Source organism: Oryx dammah, unplaced genomic scaffold (assembly GCF_014754425.2).
Source record: "Oryx dammah isolate SB20612 unplaced genomic scaffold, SCBI_Odam_1.1 HiC_scaffold_19, whole genome shotgun sequence".
Classification (NCBI taxonomy): Eukaryota; Metazoa; Chordata; class Mammalia; order Artiodactyla; family Bovidae; genus Oryx; species Oryx dammah.
This window is the reverse complement of record NW_024070203.1, coordinates 86,281,402-86,308,794: the sequence shown is the minus strand read 5'-3', so window position 1 is coordinate 86,308,794 and position 27,393 is coordinate 86,281,402. Positions and strand designations below refer to the sequence as shown.

General features: G+C 38.6%; 1 protein-coding gene across 1 annotated transcript in view; it reads right to left on the bottom strand.

Moving 5' to 3' along the window:
- The window catches only part of MMP16 (matrix metallopeptidase 16), a 380,138-nt gene that overhangs the window by 97,481 nt on the left and 255,264 nt on the right, over positions 1-27,393 (bottom strand). The window contains exons 5-6 of the mRNA XM_040261122.1: positions 5,495-5,656; positions 2,714-2,925 (exon numbers count right to left, since the gene is read on the bottom strand). Coding sequence (XP_040117056.1) covers positions 2,714-2,925; positions 5,495-5,656 — 374 coding nt within the window. The remainder of the gene's footprint in view (positions 1-2,713; positions 2,926-5,494; positions 5,657-27,393) is intronic.

The window sequence follows — 27,393 nt, the reverse complement described above, 5'->3', positions numbered from 1 at the left end:
TCAACATAAAGTGCCTAGCTTATATTCAGGCACCTGGTAGTTACCCAGTGCACAGAGTTATTAACTAAGAGCAGGTATCACTCAATCATATTTTCTTCCCTTTAATCAAATTTTGGTCTGTTTCTGATTTATAACATTTATCACTTTGTACAGAGTTATGATATCTATCTATCTTCTCTGCCACAATACATCAACTTTTTAGTATGCCAAGTACTAATTGCTTTAATGTGCCTAGGAAGTGTCTCTCTCAAAATTTGGCATAAGCCATTTCTCAGTCAAGTGTTTTTTATATACTCAGCTAGACTTCAGTACTTTCTCTTCATGCCTTTTCCTCTTGTATCTTAAAAGTACCTAGGTTACTGTTTATCTTCACTCCTGGAGTATGAGCTCCATAAAGTCAGGGGTGTTACCTTCTATTTATAAATTCTGTGTGTTGTTCAGTCATGTCTAACTCTTTGCAACCCCATGGACTGTAGACCGCCAGGCTCCTCTGTCCATGGGGATTCTCCAGGCAAGAGTGCTGGGGTGGGTTGCCATGCCCTCCTCCTCCAGAGGATCTTCCCAACCCAGGGATCGAACCCAGGTCTCCCACATGGCAGGCAGATTCTTTTACCAACTGAGCCACCAGGGAAGCCCAAGAATACTGGAGTTGGTGGCCTATCCCTTCTCCAGGGGATCTTCCTGATCCAGGAAACGAAGTAGGGTCTCCTGCATTGTAAGCAGACTGTCCACCAGCTGAGCTGTCAGGGAAGCCCTGGGTCCCTAGTAAACTACCCTGGGCTACATATTCATCATAGGAAATAGGAGATGAGCATGAAAATTATAAACAAGATATCTTCTACAGAATTTATTCTTAGAAAAAAGCAGGGCCTAGTGAAAGAAACTGAAGTCACATAGAGTTTAGAAACTCTGTCCATCAGAGAGTTTTGATTAAGGAATCCAAGGTACCATGAGAGTTTAGAGAAGCAGGCCTTATATATATATATATATATATATATATATATATAATACTTGCTTTGACATTGAAAATAGTGGCCACTGCATTTTATTTGAGAGTTGGCTTATGTACTTTCAACTCATTCCTGATGCCAAGAACCAGTGGTTATTCAGGAGCACTCACTAAGCTCTCACAGTGTGCAGAGCATAAGGTTGGTAAAAATGATCATTAGACATGGAGAGACCCATCTCTTCTGAGACTGGCAATCTAATTAGACAGATAAGAAGAATGAAATGAATGTACTCAGAGTCAATTTCATATCATATTCTCAGATAAAGTTGATACTTCAGCGATATCACCATGATATCAAAGAATAACACTTGGATGTGGAAATTCTTCCAAAGCAGTGAAATCAGAATCTGTTAGTGGTCATCTGGTATCTTGTAAAATAAGAAAATTATTGCATTTTCTGTTCATTTCAACTAGTTACCGCGGGCTTAGCCACAAGGAGTAATGAGTAAGCTTTTTTACTTTACTCCTTGAGTCTAAATTTATTATCCTACTTAAATTAAGTAAGTGATATCTAACTAAGCATTGTAGGCATTTATAAAATTAAAAAATCTATTCATGGGTTTGAACAAAAGCATTGATTTTTTTTCCTGGAAATTACGATGCTTTTGAGCATCTTAGAGCAAATCCAAATCTTAGTTTCAAATAAAGGAGATAAAGCACTTTGCCTATTAAAATTATATGAAATCTATATTTTTAAAGTATGGCCTCTGGTAGATAGGATATTCTGTGTAAGTAGGACAACATTTCATTATTTATTGATTCACACCTACTTAAAAAAAAAGAGCACATTATTTTATTTTTAAATGAACAGTATTTGAATGTAGCTATTTAAAAATAGCTGCATATTACCAATACCATTCATTTAAAAATAAAATAATGTGCTCTTTTTTTTATACTGATGTCAACATGAAACTTACATTTTTCATTAATCTTTCAGAATGGTTTGCAAACATTGAGGGAAAAGTATTTTTCAGTATTATAGCACAGTCACTTTTTAGTATTATGTAATTTACTTTGATAGATTGCTTTTTAAAGTTATTGCTGGAGAATTCAATGTCACTGAAATGCACATTTAGCAAAATGTAAAATTAGTTTTAGTTTGTAGCATTTAAAAAAATAATGTAAATTAGGTAGCTATAAATGCCTGACTTAAAAAAAAAAACAGCAACATGTATATGTAAAATCAAAATTACCGTCTCAGAGAAGAGATTTAACTTAAATGGCTACTAGTAGACCCTGAGCAAAATGAAATGATCAATACTTCTCTTAAAAAAAGCAGTGTTGTAATCATCAAGTGAAATTATAAGGATCTCATAAAGATGTGCCAACCAAAGATAGAGTAGCGGCAGTGCGCCTGGAAGTGGCTAAGCTCCCAAGCAAATCATCTCTATTAGTTCCTATTCATGATTGAAATTACAGTTTTTTTATCTGTTCATAACATGCAGCATTTTTTAGCCTCACATTTCTAAGCATTTTAGCTTTTGCTGACATAAATGCATTCCACAAATAGAATGTTACGAGAATCTTCTGCTAGACATTTAAGCCCATTTGTGCATTTCTTTTCAAGATACTTTCTTTGAACCTTCTAACTGTGAAAGGCCTGGGAAGGTGGTGTTAGAATGAACGAGAACTTATTTTCTAAAGCGACACTGTAGACACTTGATCTATCATTTAAAAAAAAAAAAAAAAGTCACAGCTTCCTACCTTGAAAACAAACATCTCACGGCGAAGAATAGCTAGAGTGTTAAAGTTCCCGTCGCAGATGTTGGGTTTGGCTCCAGGATACGAAGGTCTGCCCGTGGGAGGCCGCGGAGGTTTGGGCCGGTCGTTTTTCCTCGGGTCAGCGGGAGGAACAGAGCGGTGTGGGGGCACCGTTGGTAGAGGTCTTGTTGGTGGAGGAATCTTGTCAGGTGGACCTTTTGAAAATATGAAGACAGCACTCGGCTCAGTTAAAATTGGGAGAGTGCTAGAAAAAATGCTACAGAGGACAATCACTCATCAGTGAAGGGTTCTGACTAAGTGAGCTAAGAGGTCTTTAAGATTGTATATTTACTGAAATAACAAACTATTTTACCCAACAAACCGTTGCCAAGTCCATCAGAGACTGCCTTTATCATGCTGAATTGTAGATTCAAGTAACTAGGCCTTCTTTGTTAAGTTTTAATGATTTAGTTTTAAATAGCTTCATCACAGTCCTTATTGGATATGCTGCTTTGAAATCTCTTTCGGAAGTAGGTGGTATATTAATAATAAATAAAATAAAATGAATACTGGAACCCTGCATGTAAACACTACTGAAGTCAATCCTAGATTTTGAAAGATGATTCTCTGCAAATATTTCTAAACATTAACAAATCAAAGTTTATTCTATCCTATGTACCTAACTGTATTTTATAACCTTTTCTTGACTTTCATTATTTTTTTCTAATGAAATGTTTTGACAAATTGCTAGTGTTTCATTTGAATACTAAATCTAAAACGCCTATTGATTAAAACACTATGAGGTAAAATATTAATGTGAAGTAGTATTTCTAAAAGGAGGTTTCTAAATCAAGCTAAAGTTTATACATGTAATTTGGTACAGATGTAAAGCATCATTCCTCAAGGGATTTATGTTTTAAGAAAGAAATACAGAGCTGTTCACACTTAATATTTAGATATGGAAAGAATACTCTTTTGCAGACCTTCAGTCTAGACTACTAACTCATGAGGTCATGAGAAAGAGCCTCCTTTCAGTTAACTACTTCAGCAGAATGTCTGATGACACACACATAGGCAGAAGCTAGCTCATTCAACATAGAAGCTATTTAGTTTTGAGTCCAAGACATTTCTGTTTTCTCAGTATTCCCCCAAAAAAGAGCAGCAACAAAAATTGACTTTTTCCCCCAAAAACTTATTTTAATCCTGAGAGAATTCTCACCACTTTGAAGTTGAAAAACTAATAAATGAAAAACAAATTAGTGAATTTAAACTATGATACTTGAAAAACATAAATTATACTTTCTGAATACTGAATATTAATATATGCACAGCACACATTTACCTTTGCATTGTAAAATGAAAGCTTTATTTTATTAATTTAGTAAAGTATATTCTCTACATGTAAATTATAAATGTCAAGTTCTTAACAGTTAAATTTTGTGTGAAATACATGTCTTTATAAAAGTCAATGGCCATGTTGAGAGAGTTAGGATTTAAATATGTGTAATAGTCTCTAAAAAGCCTCTTGATGAAAGTGAAAGAGGAGAGTGAAAAAGTTGGCTTAAAGCTTAACATTCAGAAAACAAAAATCATGGCATCCAGTCCCATCACTTCATGGGAAATAGATGGGGAAACAGTGGAAACAGTGTCAGACTTTATTTTGGGGGGCTCCAAAATCACTGCAGATGGTGACTGCAGCCATGAAATTAAGATGCTTACTCCTGGGAAGAAAAGTTATGACCAACCTAGAGAGTGTATTCAAAAGCAGAGACATTACTTTGCCGACTAAAGTCTGTCTAGTCAAGGCTTTGGTTTTTCCAGTAGTCATGTATGGATGTGAGAGTTGGACTGTGAAGAAGGCTGAACGCCGAAGAATTGATGGTTTTGAACTGTGGTGTTGGAGAAGACTCTTGAGAGTCCCTTGGACTGCAAGGAGATCCAACCGGTCCATTCTGAAGGAGATCAGCCCTGGGATTTCTTTGGAAGGAATGATGCTAAAGCTGCAACTCCAGTAATTTGGCCACCTCATGCGAAGAGTTGACTCATTGGAAAAGACTCTGATGCTCGGAGGGATTGGCAGCAAGAGGAGAAGGGGACGACTGAGGATGAGATGGCTGGATGGCATCACGGACTCGATGGATGCAAGTCTGAGTGAACTCTGGGAGTTGGTGATGGACAGGGAGGCCTGGCGTGCTGAGACTCATGGGGTCGCAAAGAGTTGGACACGACTGAGCAACTGAACTGAACTGATGTGTTAGTAAACTTAGCCATTTGTTATTTTTTACTCTTCGTCAATAACTACATGCTTTTGAGTTTATTCTGTTACATCCATTACACAAGATTATTTTCAGCATTTTCAAAAGTGGTTTGTTAGGATCTAACATCAAATATCAGTGAGAATCAATCTGTCTGCTTTTATCAAAGTGTCAGTCTCTTCTAGGAAAGTCTTCTAACTCACTGTGTTTATTGGTTATATTAATTTATTACATTTTACCTGAATTTTAAATACTAAAGTTTATCACATCTTTACTATAATTTCAGGTTTCAATTAACTCAGTAAGGAAAATTTATCAGTGCCTAAGCTTTCCCATAATCTCCACATTAAGATATCTGCGATTGGTGCCAACCAAACTTGACTGATAGAAGACTTTTGCCAATAGATCAGATTTTCATTCAATATTTTTCTCTCTAATACACTTAGAGCATCTATCTCAAAAAAGGCAACACAGAAGGAATTCTATACTTCACTACAGAGTTCATCAAACAGAATCAGTGGTGACCTACCGTATATCTTCTGGATGCCCTGTAAGTCATCACTGGGCAGTTTGAAGTTGTTGGTCTCCATGTACTGGTAAAAAGGGGCCATGATGGCAGTAGGGTCGTTGGAGTGTTCCAGCCCCAGAGCGTGTCCCAGTTCATGAACTGCCACAAGAAATAAGTCATTTCCTGTGCAAATGAGAAGAAAAGGCATCATTATAACTAATATCCAAGTATAGAATTGACAAGGACAATTGGTATTACCAAAATTTTACCCAAGGAAAATAAGAGAAATTCTTTAGTTCAACGATCAGTTTGGTTTTTATCATTGCATTACCTTTGGGTAAAATCCAACATGTTATTTTTAAAAGGGGGGGGATTGGTGGTGAGGAGGTGATGAAAATGAAGTTACAAAAACTTAGAAACTTAAAGAGGAATAAAGAGCAAAAGTTGAAGAGAGAACAGTAGCATCAGAAATTGCTACTACTGTTGTTGAAATATCCTAGAAAACATGCGATATACTATATCTCACTTATGTGATCTTCATATTGGACATAATTCTAACAATAACTCAGCAAAAAATACAAGATACAATCCCTACTTTTACACAAATGAGTAGATTAAGGCATAGGGGGTGACAAATTTTTTCAACGATAGTAAATCTTTGTATTTACATAGCTGTGACTAGAACTCAGGTTATTATAATTCCTAGAATATGGCTTATCTTTCTTACCAGCCTAGAATATAGGAATGTAGGAGTGTAAAATAAAAGTCATAGGGTAGCAGTCATAAAAACTAGGAATCTAGTCTTAGCTCTGCAAATACAAATTCTAATCAATTAATGCATGATCTGAACAAAATATATTTATCTTAGAACTCTCAGAGACAGTTAATTTGACTTTGTGTAATCAGACCCCTGCAGATGGCCTCTACATGCTGTCTACTCTTGGATCATCATAAGTCAGCGCCTGAGAACAGAGCCAGTCCTTCATGGATATTTGTTCATTCCAAAAATTTAATTGAACCACATGAGTGTCAATGAATGGGGGCTGTTATTCTTCCAAGAGTTATGTTTCTAAGTGATAAGTTTAACATAGCTGAACATAAAATGCAGTTTTAGGCGGTTGACTTATTACAAATGCTAAAGATTTCAGTGAACTTCCGGAGTCTCACTTTAAGGAACATTCCTTTCCAACTACTTTTACAGTGTAATCACTGTGGTAATTACTTGCAGAGGGCTATTTTTTTAAACATGAAAACTGGGTGCATAACCAGTATTTTTTTTATTCCATTCTGGAGTACTCCGTCAGAGGGAAGGGATGAAACCATGGGGCTGACTGTACACAGAAAGGAGCCGTTCAAACATTTCTGGGGCTTACCTGAGTTTCAGAGAATATCTGTTTAAATACCAGTGGGGAACAAATTAGAGAGGCTTAAAAAGAAATAGAAGTTAAAAGAAAAATAATATAATGTGCATTATCTGTAATAAAAATGTTGCCTACCTTTATTAAGTTTATAAAGTTTATGGACTCTGCTCTGGGCCTTTTGACCTGTGAGAAAACCTGTATTTTCTCACTTAATTCCCACAGTTCTCCAGTCACTATAATCATGTCCACTTAAAAAATTAGAAAAAAAGGCTTAGAGACATGAAATATAATTTGCAAGTTCATGTAGTAAGACATAGGTGGATTTCTGTCCTCAAAACATTACATTTTAATGGGGGAGACCAGAGAGAAACATGATAGAAAAGTAAAATAAACAGGATGTTACATAGTGAAAAATTATACTGATAAATAATAAGGCAGAGAAAGAATAAAGTCAGAGAAGAAATGGAACCTAGAATATACAGGGAATTTAAGAGAACAATAATGGTTTTACTTTGTAGGCTGACTGCAGTGGGGATCACTGAAAGGTTTTGAGCTGAAGAGGGACATATCTGACTTCCATTTTGACGGGATCATTCTGGAAATTACTTATGATAATCAAATGCAATGGGCAAGGGGCTCAGCATGATTAAATCTCTGATGTTAGTGTATCAATTCAGGCAAACATACTAGTGACCTGACCCAAAGGGGCTTTAATGAAGGTATACAGAAGCAGCAAAATTCTTGGTACATTTAGAAACAAGAATCACATAGCTTCTTAAAAGACAAAATGCAAGGTGTGAGAAAAGAAAAAAGTCAAAGCTAACACCATGTCTTTTGACATCAGTAACTTAAAGAATGAAGATACCATTCAACGAATGGACAAAACACTAGGAAACCTATCATTTGTTGCCTTGCTTTTTTGTTTGGTGGAGGTGAGAAGTGGATAGCCTTACCAGGAGCTCATTCTTTGAGTGTTAAAAATGGCCATGGAAAATTTTTAGAGATTCAGATAAATAAGGGAGTGATTTTTGACTTGCCAGTGTATTTATCTCATGTAAGGAAGGAAGTGATTACATTATGGGATAAAGGATTGTAGAAAGATATTGTGATAAAATTAAGATCATCTCTTAAATGATGTTGTGAAAGGATATTTGGTGTCATGAGGCTAGTAAGAGTGAGCTGGAGAGATACTCTGTAGCCGTCATAATAGAGATCAGAAATTGAAATTTGTAAGAGCAAGATCAAGGATATACCTATGGGAGTGAGTCTCTGAGTTAGAGTGGAATACAAACTCATTGGATGGGAGATCCAATAACTTAGAGGGCTGAACACTGGAAAAATTTATCTACATGACCATTGAGATCACCAAGAATTAAAATAAATGTGGTATTTAGCAGGGGAAGGAAAGAGTAGGAGAAATTGAGAGAGTAACATTGACATATATACACTGTCATGTATAAAATGGATAACTAGCAAGAAGCTGCTGTATAACACAGGGAGCCCAGTCTAGCCCTCTATGAAGACCAAGAGGGCTGGAATTTAATTATGACCGATTTGCGCTGTTGTATGGCAGAAGCCAACACAGCCTTGCGATTATCCTCCAATTAAAAATTAAGTGATATCGAAGGGAATAGGATCAAACTGGGAGATAAAGTCGTCAAGGATTCGGGAGAACAATGTGGGTGCTGGTAGATGACTACAGCAAGGGGAGACACGGATGGAACAGTCCAACAAAATCAGTCACAGCTTGACGTTTCTATGGAGGAGACTGGGAGTATGATCCTGAAGTGGCAGTAAAAAGAAAAGAAAATATAAGAGGGCGAGGGTCATAGCTCACGTCCTGCAGTAGAAGGAATGTGGGGGAGAAAATAGCCAGCATTTTGAAGGAATGGAGAGACTAAGTTTAGTTACCAAAAGAGTCTAAAGGGAACAATTTCAAAATAAGTTGATTATTATCAAAGAGGTTTTGCTGACAGTGGACTTGGAACATCTCTGGAGTGAACAGCTTCAGCAGAGAGAAGGATGGAAATGAAGGCAGAAATGGCAATGTACAAATCATAAGAGAATGAGAGTCCCAGGGGTAAGGGCTGGCCTCTGCTTCCTGTGGTAACAGATAAAAATGGGAGGAGAGGGCCTGAAAATAAACCTCATGATGCAAAGGTATCAAACAAAAGAGATCACTATTACTTTAAGAATACATTTAGAGGAATTAAAGAATATGGCCAAAGCAGGGAGTGAAATTTCAGGGGGTATACAGGAGGAAAATGTATAATGGGAGAAAGGACAGCTTCCTGCACCCACCTTTGCTTCAGTTTTTGTTATCTTTCCTCTGCCTACAAGATACTTCCACATTCTTCAGTAAGATAGCCAAGATCTTTTATCCATATTCCTTTCTCCTCCTTTACAGCATTATTTCCCATTTCTTTTCCTTCTCTTACCTTCTTTCTACTTATATAAGTATGTGCTTGCTCAGCCCTGAAGGTAAATGCATGAACTGTCTTCCTCCTAGAACTGAAACACACCTTCCTTTGCTTGGTGTGTTAAAGTGAAGTGAAGTGCAAGTCTCTCAGTCGTGTCCAACTCTTTGTGACCCCACGGACTATACAGTCCATGGAATTCTCCAGGCCAGACTGGAGTGGGTAGCCTTTCCCTTCTCCAGGAGATCTTCCCAACCCAGGAACTGAACTCAGGTTTCCCGCATTGCACGTGGATTCTTTTACCAGCTGAGCCACGAGGGACGCCCTCTTGCTGTGTTGGATGCATATCAAGCTGATTTGGTTTGAGTGCTCAAATGTTACCTTCTCTGTAAGTCCTTCCCCGAAGGGGTACAATTACCATGGTTTTGCTCCCCTAACCCATTGTGCATCACCTTATCATAAAACCCAGTAGCATTTTATTGTCATCATCTCTGAGCAGGTCTTCCCAGTGAATTTTGAACTCTTTAAAGACGGAACTTGTGCATCGTATATCTCCGTGCCCTCAGTTCAAAGACATTGTCTGACATCTACCAGATGATTAATTGTTAAATGAAGTCACTCAGTCTTGTCCAACTCTTTTCGACCCTGGGGACTGCAGGGTCCTCTGTCCATGGGATTCTCCAGGCAAGAATACTGAAGTGGGTTGCCACCAGGGAAGGGCAGACGCAGGCAGGCGCTTTAACCTTAAAGGCGCCTGCCTGCGTCTACCTGGAATGGAGGAGACCTGGGTTCGATCCCTGGGTCAGGAAGATCCCCTAGAGAAGGAAATGGCAACCCACTCCAGTACTCTTGCGTGGAGAATCCTATGGAGGGAGGAGCCTGGCTGGATACAGTCCATGGGGTCGCAAAGAGTCAGACATGACTGACCGACCTCACTTTCACTTTCAATCATTAAATGAGCTGAATGAGTACATGAGTTTGCAGGAAGTGGAGGACTAATTAGAATTTGAATAGTAAAGAACACAATGTCATTTCCACCTAAATATAGTTCAGATTTTTTTCTTCCTCCCACAAACTTTATTGAAGTACAATTGACAAAATTGCAAAATATTTAAATTGCACATTGTAGTAGTTTGATATATGTTTACATCGTGAAAGGATTCTCCTCAATGAGTTAATAAATGCATCCATTACCAGCTTTCTTTCTTTGTGGTGAGAACTCTTATCAAATTGCAGTGATAAAATTCAGCGTCATCAACTATAGTCACCATGCTATACATTAGATCCTTAGAAATTATTCATCTTATAATTGAAAGTCTGTACTCCTTTAACAACGTTTTTCTGCCTGCCCACTCCCCAGTTGTTTCTCAGACTATCATGGGTGGAAAGAGAATGAAATGAGGTGAGAAAAACTGAGGAGACCACTTCTCTTACATGGCATCAGACAGTGGAACTAAAATGCATGAGCACACAATAAATGTCAGTAAGTTGCTCAAAAAGTGCCAGAAGATAGTTGTGTTTGAAGTAGTGAAAAAGGCTATGGTCTATAGGAAATTGTTGGAGAGTGCAGAACAAGTTTGCTTTTGTGAAATATTTTAGAGGAGGAATTATAATGATTGGAGGGACTAAGCACTGAGAGTGGGATGTTCACAGTGTTTGGAGAGTGGAAAATCAAAAGGCACAGGAGGTCAGATTTACTGGAAAACAAGACTTTGAAAGATTACATTTTGAGTTAAAATTAAAAAAAAACAACAATGAAACATGCTTTTGTGGATCATCCAGCAAGCATGTGCTAGTCATGGGCAGAGATAACAGAAAGAAGAAGGGAGTCGTTTAATTAGAGACGTAGGAACCACAGGAGTGTTTGTGAGTATGTAATATACGGAGAAGGCTTCAGATTGTGTCTCAGAGGACACTCACAGGTGAGAGGAAGTAGGGAGGAAATGAATCACAGGTATTTTACATGTCAGACATCTAACACCAACTCTGGAGTGAGCACCTTTGTGTTTTTACATCAGAGATATATTCAGTAAGATACAAATCTAATATTGATGAGATACTGCAACCACAAATAAGGTGGTAGGACAAAGCGGTAGGACAGGTGTGTGCTCCGCATCTGGGCATACTCATGCCCAGGAAATACACTAAAGGGTCTTTTAGGAAGCATTACTACCAATAAAGCTAGTAAAGGTGATGGAATTCCAGCTGAGCTATTTAAAATACTAAAAGTTAACATTGTCAAAGTGCTGCACTGAATACATTTGCAAGTGTGGAAAACCCAGCAATGGTCACAGGACTGGAAAAGGTCAGTTTTTTGTCTCAATTCCAAAGAAGGGTAAGGCTTAAGAATGTTCAAACTACTGGACAATTGTGTTCACTTCCCATGCTAGTAAGGTATGCTCAAAATCCTTCAAGTTAGGCTTCAGCAGTACTTGAAATGAGAACTTCCAGATGTACAAGCTCGGCTTAGAAAAGGCATAGGAACCAGAGCTCAAATTGCCAACATTCTTTGGAACACAGAGAAACCAAGAAAATTTCAGAAGAACATCTACTTCTGATTCATTGACTATGTGGAAGGCTTTGACCATGTGGATCACAACAAACTAAAAATTCTGAAAGAGATGGGAATACCAGACCACTCTACCCATCTCCTGAGAAACTTGTAGGCAGGCCAAGATGCAACAGTTAGAACCTTACATGGAACAACTGACTGGTTCAGAATTAGGAAAGGAGTATGTCAAGGCTGTATACTGTCACCCTGTTTATTTAACTTATATGCAGAGTACATCATGTAAAATGCTGGGTTGGATTAGTTACAAGCTGGAGTCAGGATTGCTGGGAAAAATAACAACAACCTCAAATATGTACATGATACCACTCTAATGGCAGAAAGCAAAGAGGAACTAAAGAGCCTCTTGATGAGGGTGAAGGAGGAGAGTGAAAAAGCTGGATTAAAACTCAATGTTAAAAAAACTAAGATCATGACATCTGAAACCATCACTTTTTGGCAAATAGAGGAGTGGAAGAGTGGAAGCAGTGACAAATTTTCTCTTCTCAGGCTCAAAAATCAATACGGATGGTGACTGCAACCATGAAATTAGAAGACACTTGCTTCTTGGAAGGAAGGCTATGACAAACCTAGGCAGCATATTGAAAAGCAAAGACATCACTTTGGCGACAAAGGTCCATATAGTCAAAGCTATGGTCTTTCCAATAGTCATGTATAGATGTGAGAGTTGGACCAAAAAGAAGGTTGAGTGCTGAAGAATTAATGCTTTTAAACTGTAGTGTTGCAGAAGATTCTTGAGAGTCCCTTGGACATCAGGGAGAACAAACCAGTTAATCCTAAGTGATGCCAACCCTTAATACTCATTGGAAGGACTGATGCTGAAGCTGAAGCTCCAATGCTTTGATCTGATGGGAAGAGCCAGCTCCTTGGAAAGGACCCTGATGCTGGGAAAGACTGAAGGCAGGAGGAGAAGAAGGAGGTAGAGGATGAGACAGTTGGACAGCATCACTGATTCAGTGCACATGAACGTGGGTGAACTCTGGGAGATGGTGAGACAGAGAGGCCTGGTGTGCTGCAGTCCGTGGGGTCGGTGGGGAGAGAACAAATTAGCCAAGATGGCGTGTTGAGGCTTTCTCGCCCCACATTTTGTAGATAATGACTATGTAACAGCTGAGATTGCTTATAGCACTGCGTGTGCACAGCCCGAGGTACTCGCTTCGTCATGGGCTGCTTTGTGCCATACTCCTGTACGAGCCTCACCATGAAAGCCCTGGCTGCTGCTGCACCGGGCCTACCCTGGAGCAGCAACATGGTTATACTCTATGAGGTTATGTTATGGCTCCATCATGGCTTGGTTATGGTTATGTGTCGGCTGCTGCTATGGCGGCTGTGCCAGCCAGGAGAGAAGGAATGCGTCTGCAGTTCCTACAGCTTCTCACACCTTCTTCCAGCCTCTTCACTCATGCCTCGCCTACTCTGGGCTCAACGAACAGCGTGCACAGTGTTAACAGCGAGACAAACAGGATGAGAAGCAGTACACGTTCACAAAGAGTCAGATACAACTTCACAACTGAACAACAAGAACTATGACAACTGCAAAGAAGTTGCAAAGTGGTAGGACAGGTGTGTGCTTAGGGTCTGGGCATACTCATGCCTACAAACTACATGTAAATTTGGCTGGAATGTGCTATCAGTGCGCTAAAAGTGAGAGACATTTTTATCAAAAACAGACCTCATGACAAAACAGGAATGCATCAAGCTTGCACTGGGCCAACAGAACAAGGCAGTGGAACCAAGAGCAGAAGACACAATGGTTTGCGCTCAAGGCTCCCAAGATGCTATGGTGACATCCAAGCTTGGCGAGATGATAGCACTGGTTTGGAAAATACCTCTAGACTCTCCTGCCCTTCTTTTATCAAAACAGATACAACTTCTTTGTCAGAAAGTCCCAATGTGATCTTACAGGGATTATGTCTTGTCCTTATTCATCAAAAGGGAATAAATCCAACCTTCATAACCTTCCTCCTGTGTATTATGTCCCCTTCCCTAGGAAAAAAGTAACCTGCACTTTGTTCTTAGATAAATAGGTAGGAATTCATTCTTTCACTCTTGGTCAGATAAATATCACTGTTAGCCATGTATCAAGCTTTTGGACCTTGTTGAATTAACAAGTACTTCAAATCTCTCACAGGAAAACAGTGTTTTATTCACTTTTTTTTTTCCTTTCAGCTAGTAAGAGAATGAAAAAACCACAAAAAGTAAGACAAAGGGATAACAGCAAAAATCATATTTCATATATCTATTCACTTCAAATTAATCTGATTTCTTCTAAGCATCTTTCCTAAGAGTGGAGTCATTCCTTGTTTAAGAAATGAAGTAAGGCTTTAGAAGAAAATTAATAGGCTTAGGACATGAACCCATGACCTATTGAGTTTGCCACAGCACTTTTAATCAGAAATACTGGCTAAACACTCCAAGTAATTACCATCCTTCAGATGACTGGCAATAATATAATTAAAACTTACTGAAGATTCATAATAGTTTAAAAGGGTAAGTTGTTAAGTAAAGTACCAGTCGGTAGTTTGAATTCTACTTGGAACAAAAGTTTCTGGCCCATGATGAATTTTAGACAATTAAAATGCACCAGACCCTTTGCCTAATGATGAAAATAATAACTGCTTCTGTAACTTATCATTAATTTACATGATTCAAGACTCTCAATTGCAATATACCTTGATCTTATCAACATGCAGGAGGCAAAGGAGAAATCAGCTTATTGGCTCTTAATACAGAAATAGTACTTGTTTCTTTTGTAAGATTTTGAGATTTGAGTGTGTTGCTTTCAATTGAATCCCTAATCTTCTTCACTTCATGTGCTCCAATATAATTTCAGGATACTGAACTGTATATTATCAAATATAATGCATTATTTAAATTTTCCTTGTCATAATTATGTCTTTATATTTCATTCGAAACTTTTGCAACCTTCCATTCATTTCCATATGCAACTCCTTCTGCTAACAGCATACCTTGAATATAAAAAATGACTATACAATATTTCATATGTAAAAACTGTTATATGTAATCATGACATCCATAATCCTATAAGTATTAAAACATTAGCATCACTAAATCAATCTGTTTTTGCCCTTACCTTTGACTGTCCTGGTCCCTCCAGAGGCAATCACTAACTTGAATTTTAAATTTCTCAATCTCCTGCTTATACTTAATCAAATATGTGTCTTTAAATAAATTATAGTTTTATAAATGCAGTATCATTCTGTATGTTGTCTTCTGAAACTTTCTGAAGGTCTGCATTTGTTTTTCTAATATCTTTTTGTTTACCTCTGTCAGTCTTACAAAATTTTTTAACCCTTCAAAGCAAAATTCAGAAACACCTCTTCTGTGAAGCTTTGTCCATATCCCCAGGTAAATTTAGTTTCTCTGTCTCTATGTATCCTTGGCCTTTTACACATAACTTGATTGTAACACATATCATAATTTCCCTGACAGCTTCTGATGCATGGGAATACTTAATATTTACTTGTAGGTAAAATGACTGGGAACATATTTGAGCAAATTCATAATTTCTATTTAAATATGTAATTTAAAATACTCAAGTCCATGTCTAGAAACCAAATTCAGAAATCATCATGAAATCTCTGATTAGTGGTAGTTACCTCAGTGCCTAATAGATAAATAGGATGGGCCTCCTTAAACTTCTGTCCTCTCAAACTATCCACACACTGGTTTTGGCAGATGAGAAGCTAAAGAAATATGTGGGAGTCAAATCTCCAAGGTGGCCCAAATGACTTCTGGTATTTCATTATATGTACTTGCTGGAGTAGAATATGGGAGAAGTGATGGTATGTGATTTCCAAGATAAGGTCATAATATTCATTAGGACTTCCTTCTTGGTTATCTCTCTCTGGAGAATTAGTTCCCATGTCCTATAAACAGCTCTCTATGCAGAGGAGTATATGTAGAGAACCAAAGCTTCCTACCAAAGAGCTACATGAGTAAGCTTGGAAGTAGATTTTACAGCCTCTTCAGATAACTGCAGCCACAACCAATAATTTCACTACACATTCGCATGTACCTTGAATCAAAACCACCCAGTTAAACTGCTCTTGGATACTTTACCCGCCCCCACTCCACCAAACTGTGTGAGATAATAAGTGTGTTGTTTTAAGTTGCTAAGGTTTGGGGTGACTTATTTTTTATGCAGTAACAGATAAGTAATATGGGACATTTAAGCACTCTAATTCCTCACTATGTGGTTAGGATTAGGAGATAGGAAAGAAAAGTTTAAAAAAAAAAATGGGTAGAAAAAGAAGCTACTCTGAAGCATCTGAGTATTTGTACAATAATCCATATATATATATATAAGTGTCTTAAATATTGTCCAGTCCAATTGTCTCTACATAAACTGAAAGGTTTGGTGATAATTCTAACTAAATTTGAGAAAAATCTGTGACTACAAACTTTCACAGATAAAAATATCAGCTATTTTGCTGCCTCGTATGTTTTTGTCCAATATCTAAGACTTGTTTGGTTGCCCCTTTATTTCTACTCTCTTGGCGCCTCTCTGAAGAGAGGGCCTCTTTCTTGGTGGTGGTTTAGCCGCTAACTCATGTCCGAGTCTTGGGACCCCCAGGGACTGCAGCCTGCCAGGCTCCTTTGTCCATGGGATTCTCCAGGCATGAATACTGGAGTGGGTTGCCATTTCCTTCACCAAGGGAACTTCCTCACTCAGGAATTGAACCTGGGTCTCCTGCACCACAGGCAGACTCTTTCCCAACTGAGCTATGAGGGCCTCTTCCTTGCTAGCCAGTAAAACCTGGGGTCCCTGCTGAAGAGCCAGAAGAGTCTGGGAGACATGTGAAAAAATAACAAGAATAACGTGCTATCAGTTGACCACTTATTATGAACTAGAAGTATGTCACTGAGTTTGTCATCGAAACCTCATGACTGAACATTCTCACTCCCTCCGCCAATAACGCTTTTGAGGCTGCGCTCCTGGCTCGGTCAGGCTCTCCACCCAGGAGAGCTGGGCCCCCTCCTCTGTCATGGCCGCCCAGCTCTGGACGAGAGTCTGATCCCTACTGAGCTCGGCAAGGCAGGACGGGATAGAAGCTGATTTGGGGTAAGATTTTCACACGTCCCTTATTTCCACCTCTACTCTCATCGAGCCTCCAGTTCCTCAAGGGTCTGGTGCACTTCCGTTGCCTTCTTTCTGTCTGCTGTTCCTGGTCTCAACATTTCACTCATTCCCCAAGGTTCTCAAGCTACAGAATGACTCCTTGGCTCCTCCTCTGGATGCTTTCTCTCAACTGAGTCATAGTTAAAGACTATGAAAAAGCTTATTATTACAATAATTTATTAGTTGTTACCATACATGAGCTAATATGAGGCAATGAAGTTACAATTTTGAATAGCATTTACCTGTGTGCCATGCAAATTTGACCGTTTTATTTAATGACAACTCTAATCTTCTTTCACATATGCTCAAACCTTTAAAGTGTTTTGTACTGTTAAAGTGTATAGTATTATTAAGGACGTCTCCAGACTAGAATTAAAGGAAAGAAAAAGTTCTCATAAAGTGTTAAAAAAGCAACACAAAATATATCAGTTAATATTCACATGTAGTATGTCTCACCATATTAGTTAAATTTTGTTATTATCACTATTTTCCAGATCAGGAAATGATGACTTTCGTAGATGGCATGACTTGGGCAAAGTTACCTAGTAACTGGCAGGAATTTAGTTAAGCCCCCTTACAGTCTAGGCCCTGTACAATGTCAAGAACCTCCATCCATAGTTCATCAGGCACTCTATCTATCAGATCTAGTCCCTTAAATCTATTTCTCACTTACACTGTATAATCATAAAGGAGTTGATTTAGGTCATACCTGAATGGTCTAGTGGTTTTCCATACTGTCTTCAATTTAAGCCTGAATTTGGCAAAAAGGAGTTCATGATCTGAGTCACAGTCAGCTCCCGGTCTTGTTTTTGCTGGCTGTATAGAGCTTCTCCATCTTTGGCTGCAAAGAATATAATCAATCTGATTTTGGTGTTGACCATCTGGTGATGTCCATTGTAGAGTCTTCTCGTGTTGCTGGAAGAGGGCGTTTGCTATGACCAGTGCATTCTCTTGGCAAAACTCCATTAGCCTTTGCTGTTGCTGCTGCTAAGTCGCTTCAGTCGTGTCCGACTCTGTGTGACCCCATAGACGGCAGCCCACTGGGCTCCCCTGTCCCTGGGATTCTCTAGGCAAGAGTACTGGAGTGGGTTGCCATTTCCTTCTCCAACCTTTGCCTTTGCCCTGCTTCATTCTGTATTCCAAGCAGATGTTGGCAATTTGATCTCTGGTTCCTCTGCCTTTTCTAAAACCAGCTTGAACATCTGGAAGTTCATGGTTCACGTATTGCTGAAGTCTGGCTTGGAGAATTTTGAGCATTATTTTACTAGCATGTGAGATGAGTGAAATTGTGCGGTAGTTTGAGCATTCTTTGGCATTGCCTTTCTTTGGGATTGGAATGAAAACTGACCTTTTCCAGTCCTGTGGCCATTCCTGAGTTTTCCAAATTTGCTGGCATATTGAGTGCAGCACTTTCACAGCATCATCTTCCAGGATTTGAAACAGCTCAACTCGAATTCCATCACCTCCACTAGCTTTGTTCGTAGTGATGCTTTCTAAGGCCCACTTGACTTCACATTCCAGGATGTCTGGCTCTAGATGAGTGATCACACCATCGTGATTATCTTGGTCATGAACATCTTTTTTGTACAGTTCTTCCATGTATTCTTGCCACCTCTTCTTAATACCAGATGTTCAAGCTGGTTTTAGAAAAGGCAGAGGAACCAGAGATCAAATTGCCAACATCCACTGGATGATTGAAAAAGCAAGAGAGTTCCAGAAAGAAATCTACTTCTGCTTTATTGACTATGCCAAAGCTTTTGACTGTGTGGATCACAAGAAACTGTGGAAAATTATGGAAGAGATGGGAATACCAGACCACCTGATCTGCCTCTTGAGAAACCTATATGCAGGTCAGGAAGCAACAGTTAGAACTGGATATGGAACAACAGACTGGTTCCAAATAGGAAAAGGAGTACGTCAAGGCTATATATTGTCACCCTGCTTATTTAATTTATATGCAGAATACATCATGAGAAACGCTGGGCTGGAAGAAACACAAGTTGGAATCAAGATTGCCAGGAGAAATATCAATAACCTCAGATATGCAGATGACACCACCCTTATGACAGAAAGTGAAGAGGAACTAAAAAGCCTCTTGATGAAAGTGAAAGAGGAGAGTGAAAAGTTGGCTTAAAACTCAACATTCAGAAAACTAAGATCATGGCCTCTGGTCCCATCACTTCATGGGAAATAGATGGGGAAACAGTGGAAACAGTGTCAGACTTTATTTTGGGGGGCTCCAAAATCACTGAAGATGGTGACTGCAGCCATGAAATTAAAAGACGCTTACTCCTTGGAAGGAAAGTTATGATCAACCTAGATAGCATATTGAAAAGCAGAGACATTACTTTGCCAACAAAGGTTCATCTAGTCAAGGCTATAGTTTTTCCAGTGGTCATGTATGGATGTGAGAGTTGGACTGTGAAGAAGGCTGAGCACCGAAGAATAGATGCTTTTGAACTGTGGTGTTGGAGAAGACTCTTGAGAGTCCCTTGGACTGCAAGGAGATCTAACCAGTCTATTCTAAAGGAGATCAGTCCTTGGTGTTCTTTCAAAGGACTGATGCTAAAGCTGAAACTCCAGTACCATGGCCACCTCATGCAAAGAGTTGACTCATTGGAAAAGACCCTGATGCTGGGAGGGATTGGGGGCAGGAGGAGCAGGGGACAACAGAGGATGAGATGGCTGGATGGCATCACTGACTTGATGGATGTGAGTCTGAGTGAACTCCGGGAGATGGTGATGGACAGGGAGGCCTGGCGTGCTGCAAATCATGGGGTCACAAAGAATCAGACACGACTGAGCAACTGAACTGAACTGAACAGTCTAGGCCCACAACAAAAAATTAATGTGTGCTGAGGAAGTGGATTTCTTTACTTTGTCCTTAGCCCTAAACATCTTCTCAAGACTTCAGAGTTTGCATCCAGAAGGCAAGGGCCACCCTTCAAGCCTCCCGTTCAAAGTGAACAGCTGTTGCACAGCTGCTGCATAAGAACTCTTTCTAAGCATCCTTAACAATAATTTCTATTTCTTTTCTCCACTAAATGAATGCCAAACTTAATACTTTCAAATGTACTTCCTAAGTACAATTCCAGCTGCTCAAAAAGTTTTAATTGTTTTCATTGCTTCTAATTTTTAATTAAGTCTAAAAGCCTTGTAGCAAAGAAAATATTTTCTAAAGAAAAGGAAAGAGTACTGCTAAAATTAGGAGAAGGGTAAAGTACATGGATTTTCATTTTCACGTTACATTTCAAAACTTTTCCCCAGATAGTGAGGAGAGTTTCTGGGAATGTTACAGAGTTTGCCTGTTGGGATGCAGTTACATTCGGAGCATGCCACTGATTTACAATAATAAGGCATAATTAAACACCAGGCCTTTAAAATATAAGGAAAACAAATAGCCATCTAATATTCTTCCAAAAATCAGTAAAGGTATTTCCAAAGATATCCACCACCAAACATTTATAGATTCTAATTAGGACTTTAGAAAAAAATCATATAATTAAAATAAATATATCTTAGGTAAAGTGGACACCTTGGGATAATATTTGGATAATCAAGGCCAAGGCAAATGTTTTATTCATTTAGGCTATGGTTTGGATATGAAGTTTGTTTTTTAGTGAATTTGACATGTGTTCAGAACATGTAGGGCCTCCCTGGTGGCTCAACTGGTAGAGAATCTGCCTGCAATGAGGGAGACCTGAGTTCTATCCCTGGGTTGGGAAGATTCCCTGGAGAAGGAAAAGGCTACCTGCTCCAGTATTCTGGCCTAGAGAATTCCATGGACTGTATAGTCCATGGGGTCCCAAAGAGTTGGACACGACTGAGCAACTTTCACAGCATTTAAAATAGTCCTTCTAAAGAAATAAGATTCGTTGTGGCTAATTGCACCATGATATTAACAGTTTTTATCCCTCTCCTGTTGAGGCTAGTTAGGAGTCTAGAAATATTCTCATTTATGCACCTTGTCATTTATTCATGTGTGGTTTATATGTGCTATACTTTCCCCCTGGGTAGATCAATTTAATGGTCAAGATGATTCTGGAGGATTAATTTCCTCTCTCTGTAGTGCAAAAGAAATAAATTTTAATGACTACCTAAACAAAAGCAATAGTATAATAAACGCAAAGCCATTTCTCAGGAACTTAATTATATATCGTTTCACTGTACGTGAACTTTAAGTACTATCCATTCAGTAGCCATTCTAAGTATGGCTAGTATAATAATCCCAATATTATGTGCTATTTCCAGATCAGCAGCTATTTGACATATTTCTTTAATCATTAAGTATCCACTATAAGCAAGGAAGTATTTGTAGAATCATTGATAAACAATTTATCCTTACATACAGTTGACTTTTCTACTGTGGACCAGACAATATGAAACACCATAGTCTCAGAGATAAATCTCCAATGTCCCTTGTTCTTAATTAAGGAACCAAGAGTTTAGCTCAATGATTCTGAGCTTTTTGAGGTTCACAAACTCCTTGGAGAATCTGAGAAACTATGGAAATTCTCCCAAGAAAAGTGAACGCATTAGCAATACCGCATGTGATTTTGAAGTTAGGTTTATTTAAGTCCTTTAAGACAGATCAGATTTGAAATGCTAACAGCTATTGTCTGTAAAAGTCTAGTAAATGATATAACTCTGTGTGATTCAATTTCTTTATTTATAAAGTAGGTCTAATATAACCTATTTACAGGGCTGTTGGTGGGTTAAATAATGCAGTGTATATAAAATACTTCTTTTATCAGCTAGTACTATACTACTTTTAATATTACTAATATTATTCCTATTCTGACTACTGCTACTACTGCTGCTGATGCTACTATTTTATTATCAATAGACTTTACAAGTTTTTGAGTGAAAAGTTCCCTACTTTATACAACAAGAAATTGAAACTCCAGTACATTGGGCTATCAGAGGTCTGAAAACTAAGTGTTAGAACTGGAAATTAAATGTCAGTTTTGACTTTACCAAAACTCATGCACCAACTGGTTAAACGTGGTCTTGATATAAAAATATGTGAGTGACAATGTTGGAAAGAATGTTAAGATCAAGTTTTGAAGAACTTTGAATGCTAGGTTTAAGAGTCAGCTCACTGTGTAGGAGGCAACAGAATTCCTTGAAAGACTGATATAAAAATGGCATTGCTATAGGGTAATTTGACATCAGTATGAAGGTGTGATTGCAGTGGGAAATGACTAAAGGCAAAGGCAGCGGTTACAAGACTGCTTTAATAATCAGAATTACTTGGTGACAGAACCTAAACAAAGGCAGTGATGAAGGGACAGAAAACTGGAAAGGAAAATCCTTGAGTCATAGATGATTGGAATCACTTCTTGAGTTACGCTTTTTCCCATTATTAAGTTAGAGTTGATCATAATCCCTTAAACAACAAAATATAGATAAAAATTGTCTCATATTTTACTAACATTATTGATTGCTAAAGGTAGAAAACTTGAATCTAGATTTTTATTTTAATTTTCAAAGTATACTATTTAGTATACTAAATGGTTACGATGTTAAAAGTTATCTATTGAAGGTCCTTTTATAAGTATTTCATATTATTTTCACATAGCATCTAAAATCGACTTTTTGCTGCAATTTTTGAACTCAACTAGATAATGAATAATTAACAAGAAATGGGAAAACAAAACTGTAAAATGTTTCACTCACTTGCTTGTACCAGCTTATCTAGACTGTGATTCCTGCGAGTATTTAACTATACCCATGTCCTCACTGACACCACAGAAGAGCTTGCAAGGTTTACGGTAACAGCATCGATATGGTGTTGCTAATACCTAGGGTGGGTCACAAGGAGATAGGTCAGCTCTTTTTGAGTAAAAGCATTGAACTTAGCGTGATGCAAGGAGGCAGAACTGGAGAAAGCATGGCTTCTGTAAACAGCATTCACAGCTGCAAGCTCAAGGTCAGTCTGTGTATGCAGCTGCCTTTGTTTCCTCTCAGCGTATCTGTCAAAACGAATTGCCAGTCCAGGTTCAATGCATGATACTGGATGCTTGGGGCTGGTGCACTGGGACGAACCAGAGGGATGGTATGGGGAGGGAGGTGGGAGAGGGTTTCAGAATGGGGAACACATGTATACCTGTGGCAGATTCATGTTGATGTATGGCAAAACTAATACAATATTGTAAAGTAATTAACCTCCAATTAAAATAAATAAATTTACATTAAAAAAACAACCTTCATGATGCTGGAATTCAATTCATGCTTGCATATAAGAAGAATAGTTTGTAAAACAATATTTTTTTTGTTCACAAAATTCCTATTTTTTTCAGTCTAAATGCTTGGACACCAGAAAGGTTTTTATTTTACGTTGGAGAACCTTCCCTGACACTCATTAAAGACAATCATGAGTATGTACAGTATTTCTAGGAAAATTCTGAGAAGGTAACTTTAGGATGGAGAAGGAAGAGGCCCAAGGAGTTAGGATGGACTGGGGCTTATGGGCACCCAGATAAACTCGGGTGTTTAGCTGGTTCATTTTTACCTCCTAAAGGAAAATGAAGACTGGTTAACAGTAAGGTTAAAATTACCAGCTCTTGAGGTCCATTATACAGTCCTGCACAGGAAGGGTGTATAAACTGCAACGTGAGGGATGCAACAAGGAGAAATTAACAGGCAAGCTAGTGAAAGGATGTTACGGAAAGAGCTGAATAAATTGAGTCGGGTATTGAGTCACTAGAGTGGGTGTGTGTGGCCACCAGAGTAAACCCATACAGTGCATTTATCCGCACTGGATATTATTTACATGGGTGGAAAGGACTGACATATATTCAGTGCAACTGCTTGCTTTCTGAGAGATGGAAACATCAGTTCATTTCAGTCACTCAGTCATGTCCGACTCTTTGTGACCCCATGAATTGCAGCACGCCAGGCCTCCCTGTCCATCACCATCTCCCAGAGTTCACTCAGACTCATGTCCATCGAGTCGGTGATGCCATCCAGCCATCTCATCCTCTGTCGTCCCCTTCTCCTCCTGCCTCCAATCCCCCCCAGCATCAGATACTTTTCCAATGAGTCAACTCTTCGCATGAGGTGGCCAAAGTACTGGAGTTTCAGCTTTAGCATCAGTCCTTCCAAAGAAAACCCAGGACTGATGTCCTTTAGAATGGACTGGTTGGATCTCCTTGCAGTCCAAGGGACTCTCAAGAGTCTTCTCCAACACCACAGTTCAAAAGCAAACATATTAAAGAATTATAGGATTTAACACATATTAAACAATTATAGGATTTAAAAGTTAAGAGGATGAAACTTTAGCTGTTTTCTGAATTTTGCTTTTTGTATTTCGTTGCCACCTGATGATTCATTTTTGGTGATGTTACAGAGTTGATTGCTGAGGCATACTTAACTCCTGTTTTCAGGGGGGAAAAAGCAAAAGCAAACAAAACCAGTTCTCCATACACAATGTGTAGAGATTTACTAACAAATTATAAGTTAGTTTATTTTTCTAAAGCATTAAAATATAATCAAGCAGCAGTGATTACAGTAAAGAAATGATAAAAATTTAATTACTCGTTCAGAAATGATTTTTTTTTTCCTTTTTTACCTAACATAAGCATTTTCCCAGAAGAACCTATTTTGGCTCAATAATATGGTGTTTTCTTTAACATTCATCTTTAAAAGGAGGCATTTCTTTTTTGTTTTTCTCTAAAGCAATCCTGTTTCTACCTTCCCTAGCCTACTGTCTTTTAGTAAAACCCAACCAAATGTGCAAAATGCAAAAACAATGATAAGTTTAACACTTCACATAATCATGTCTTTACACCACAAACTTCCTATTTTACAAATATATGTATGTGTATACATATAGACACACATATATATTTATTTATAGCTATTGATGAAAGGTGAAAGGTAAATGTGTTTGACTTTCTTCAATGCTTATATTACAAGTGATCTGAGTTCATATTTATGTTCTAAGAGTGATAAGAAATGCATAATTTCATTTGAGTAATTATCATCTATTTCTGCTTTATTGACTATGCCAAAGCCTTTGACTGTGTGGATCACAAGAAACTGTGGAAAATTCTGAAAGAGATGGGAATACCAGACCACCTAACCTGCCTCTTGAGAAATCTGTATGCAGGTCAGGAAGCAACAGTTAGAACTGGACATGGAACAACAGACTGGTTCCAAATAGGAAAAGGAGTACATCAAGGCTGTATATTGTCACCCTGCTTATTTAACTTATATGCAGAGTACATCATGAGAAACGCTGGACTGGAAGAAACACAAGCTGGAATCAAGATTGCCGGGAGAAATATCAAGAACCTCAGATATGCAGATGACACCACCGTTATGGCAGAAAATGAAGAGGAGCTAAAAAGCCTCTTGATGAAAGTGAAAGAGGAGAGTGAAAAATTTGGCCTAAAGCTCAACATTCAGAAGACGAAGATCAGGGCATCTGGTCCCATCACTTCATGGGAAATAGATGGGGAAACAGTGGAAACAGTGTCAGACTTTATTTTTTGGGGCTCCCAAATCACTGCAGATGGTGACTGCAGCCATGAAATTAAAAGATGCTTACTCCTTGGAAGGAAAGTTATGACCAACCTAGATAGTATATTCAAAAGCAGAGACATTACTTTGCCGACTAAGGTCCCTCTAGTCAAGGCTATGGTTTTTCCAGTGGTCATGTATGGATGTGAGAGTTGGACTGTGAAGAAGGCTGAGCGCCAAAGAATTGATGCTTTTGAACTGTGGTGTTGGAGAAGACTCTTGAGAGTCCCTTGGACTGCAAGGAGATCCAATCAGTCCATTCTGAAGGAGATCAGCCCTGGGATTTCTTTGGAAGGACTGATGCTAAAGCTGAAACTCCAGTACTATGGCCACCTCATGTGAAGAGTTGACTCACTGGAAAAAACTCTGATGCTGGGAGAGACTGGGGGCAGGAGGAGAAGGGGACGACCAAGGATGAGATGGCTGGATGTCATCATGGACTCGATGGACATGAGTCTCAGTGAACTCCGGGAGATGGTGATGAACAGTGAGGCCTGGCGTGCTGCGATTCATGGGGTCGCAAGGAGTCGGACACAACTGAGCGACTGAACTGAACTGAATTATCATTCATATGTGAACAAATTAAATGCAGAATCACCAAATTGATACTTGTTTGTGCAGTCAACAATAGAGAAGATTAGGTGAATTGATTCTTCTAAAATATTTCAGTAAAGTAGTGAACTTAAAATATATACATTTATATGGCACATGAACAAAATCAGAAGATTCATACTTGGCCATAGAAAATTCATACTTGTTCATAGAAAATTTTGAAACATATTTCTAATTCCTGCAGAAAGATGTGATGTCACCTAAGTGTGTTCCTTGTCTATTTTATTCAGGTTTGCTTTTAAAGCGATGAAACCGAAATAGAAGATGAAAATGAAAGAAAAATAAAAAGACATATCTTTTTAATAATATAAATGCTTTTAATCTGGCTGTGATTTAGTCAAAATACTCTGTTAAAAACCCTCATATTATTTTAATTATTTCAGCAGAGGTATAGCAGAATGGGTTGTTTCATTCTTATTTAGCAAACAAGTATTTGAAAGCCTGGGGTTTTAGCTTAGGAATTGGCAGAATGCTCTGTTGGCAATGTGCTTATGCATTTCAAATGTTCTGAAAAATGTTTTCTTTCTAGGATACATGAGTTGGAAGGAAACTATAACCTAAACGTCTTGATAAATGTGTACGTGTATGTGTGTGTATGTGTGTTCGTGTTTTGTAAGTAGACCAATGAATAGAGCACCTATGTTTCATGCTTTTACATACACTGTGAAAATAAATTCATATAATAATTTCAGTGTAGTCTTGGAAATTTATTCCACAGACAGGAAGACAAAAATTGTATTACACATATTGACTTAAAAAAGGCAAGGAATGCAAATTCTTGATTTTGAGATTCCTTTGCTTCTAATTACTTTTTAATTGCAAAAGGCCTAATTAACTGGAAAGTATTTTCCTCTTTTATTTACTAAAAGGGAATGAAATGTATATCCACAGAGTACTCACAATGGTCTAGAAAGTTATCTTCAAGACAACCCATTGAGGTAGGTATACCTACCTAGCCTAGAGTCGCTCAGTCGTGTCCGACTCTTTGTGACCTGTGGACTGTAGCCCACCAGGCCCCTCTGTCCATGGTATTCTCCAGGCAAGAATACTGGAGTGGGTTGCCATTTCCTTCTCCAGGGAATCTTCCCAACCCAGGGATCAAACCCAGGTCTCCCACATTGCAGGCAGACGCTTTAACCTCTGAGCCACCAGGGATGCCCTCACCAAGGTGAGATAGGTATCAGTTCAGTTCAGTCGCTCAGTCATGTCCGACTCTTTGCGAGCACGCCAGGCCTACCTGTCCATCACCAACTCCCAGAGTTCACTCAGATTCACATCCGTCGAGTCAGTGA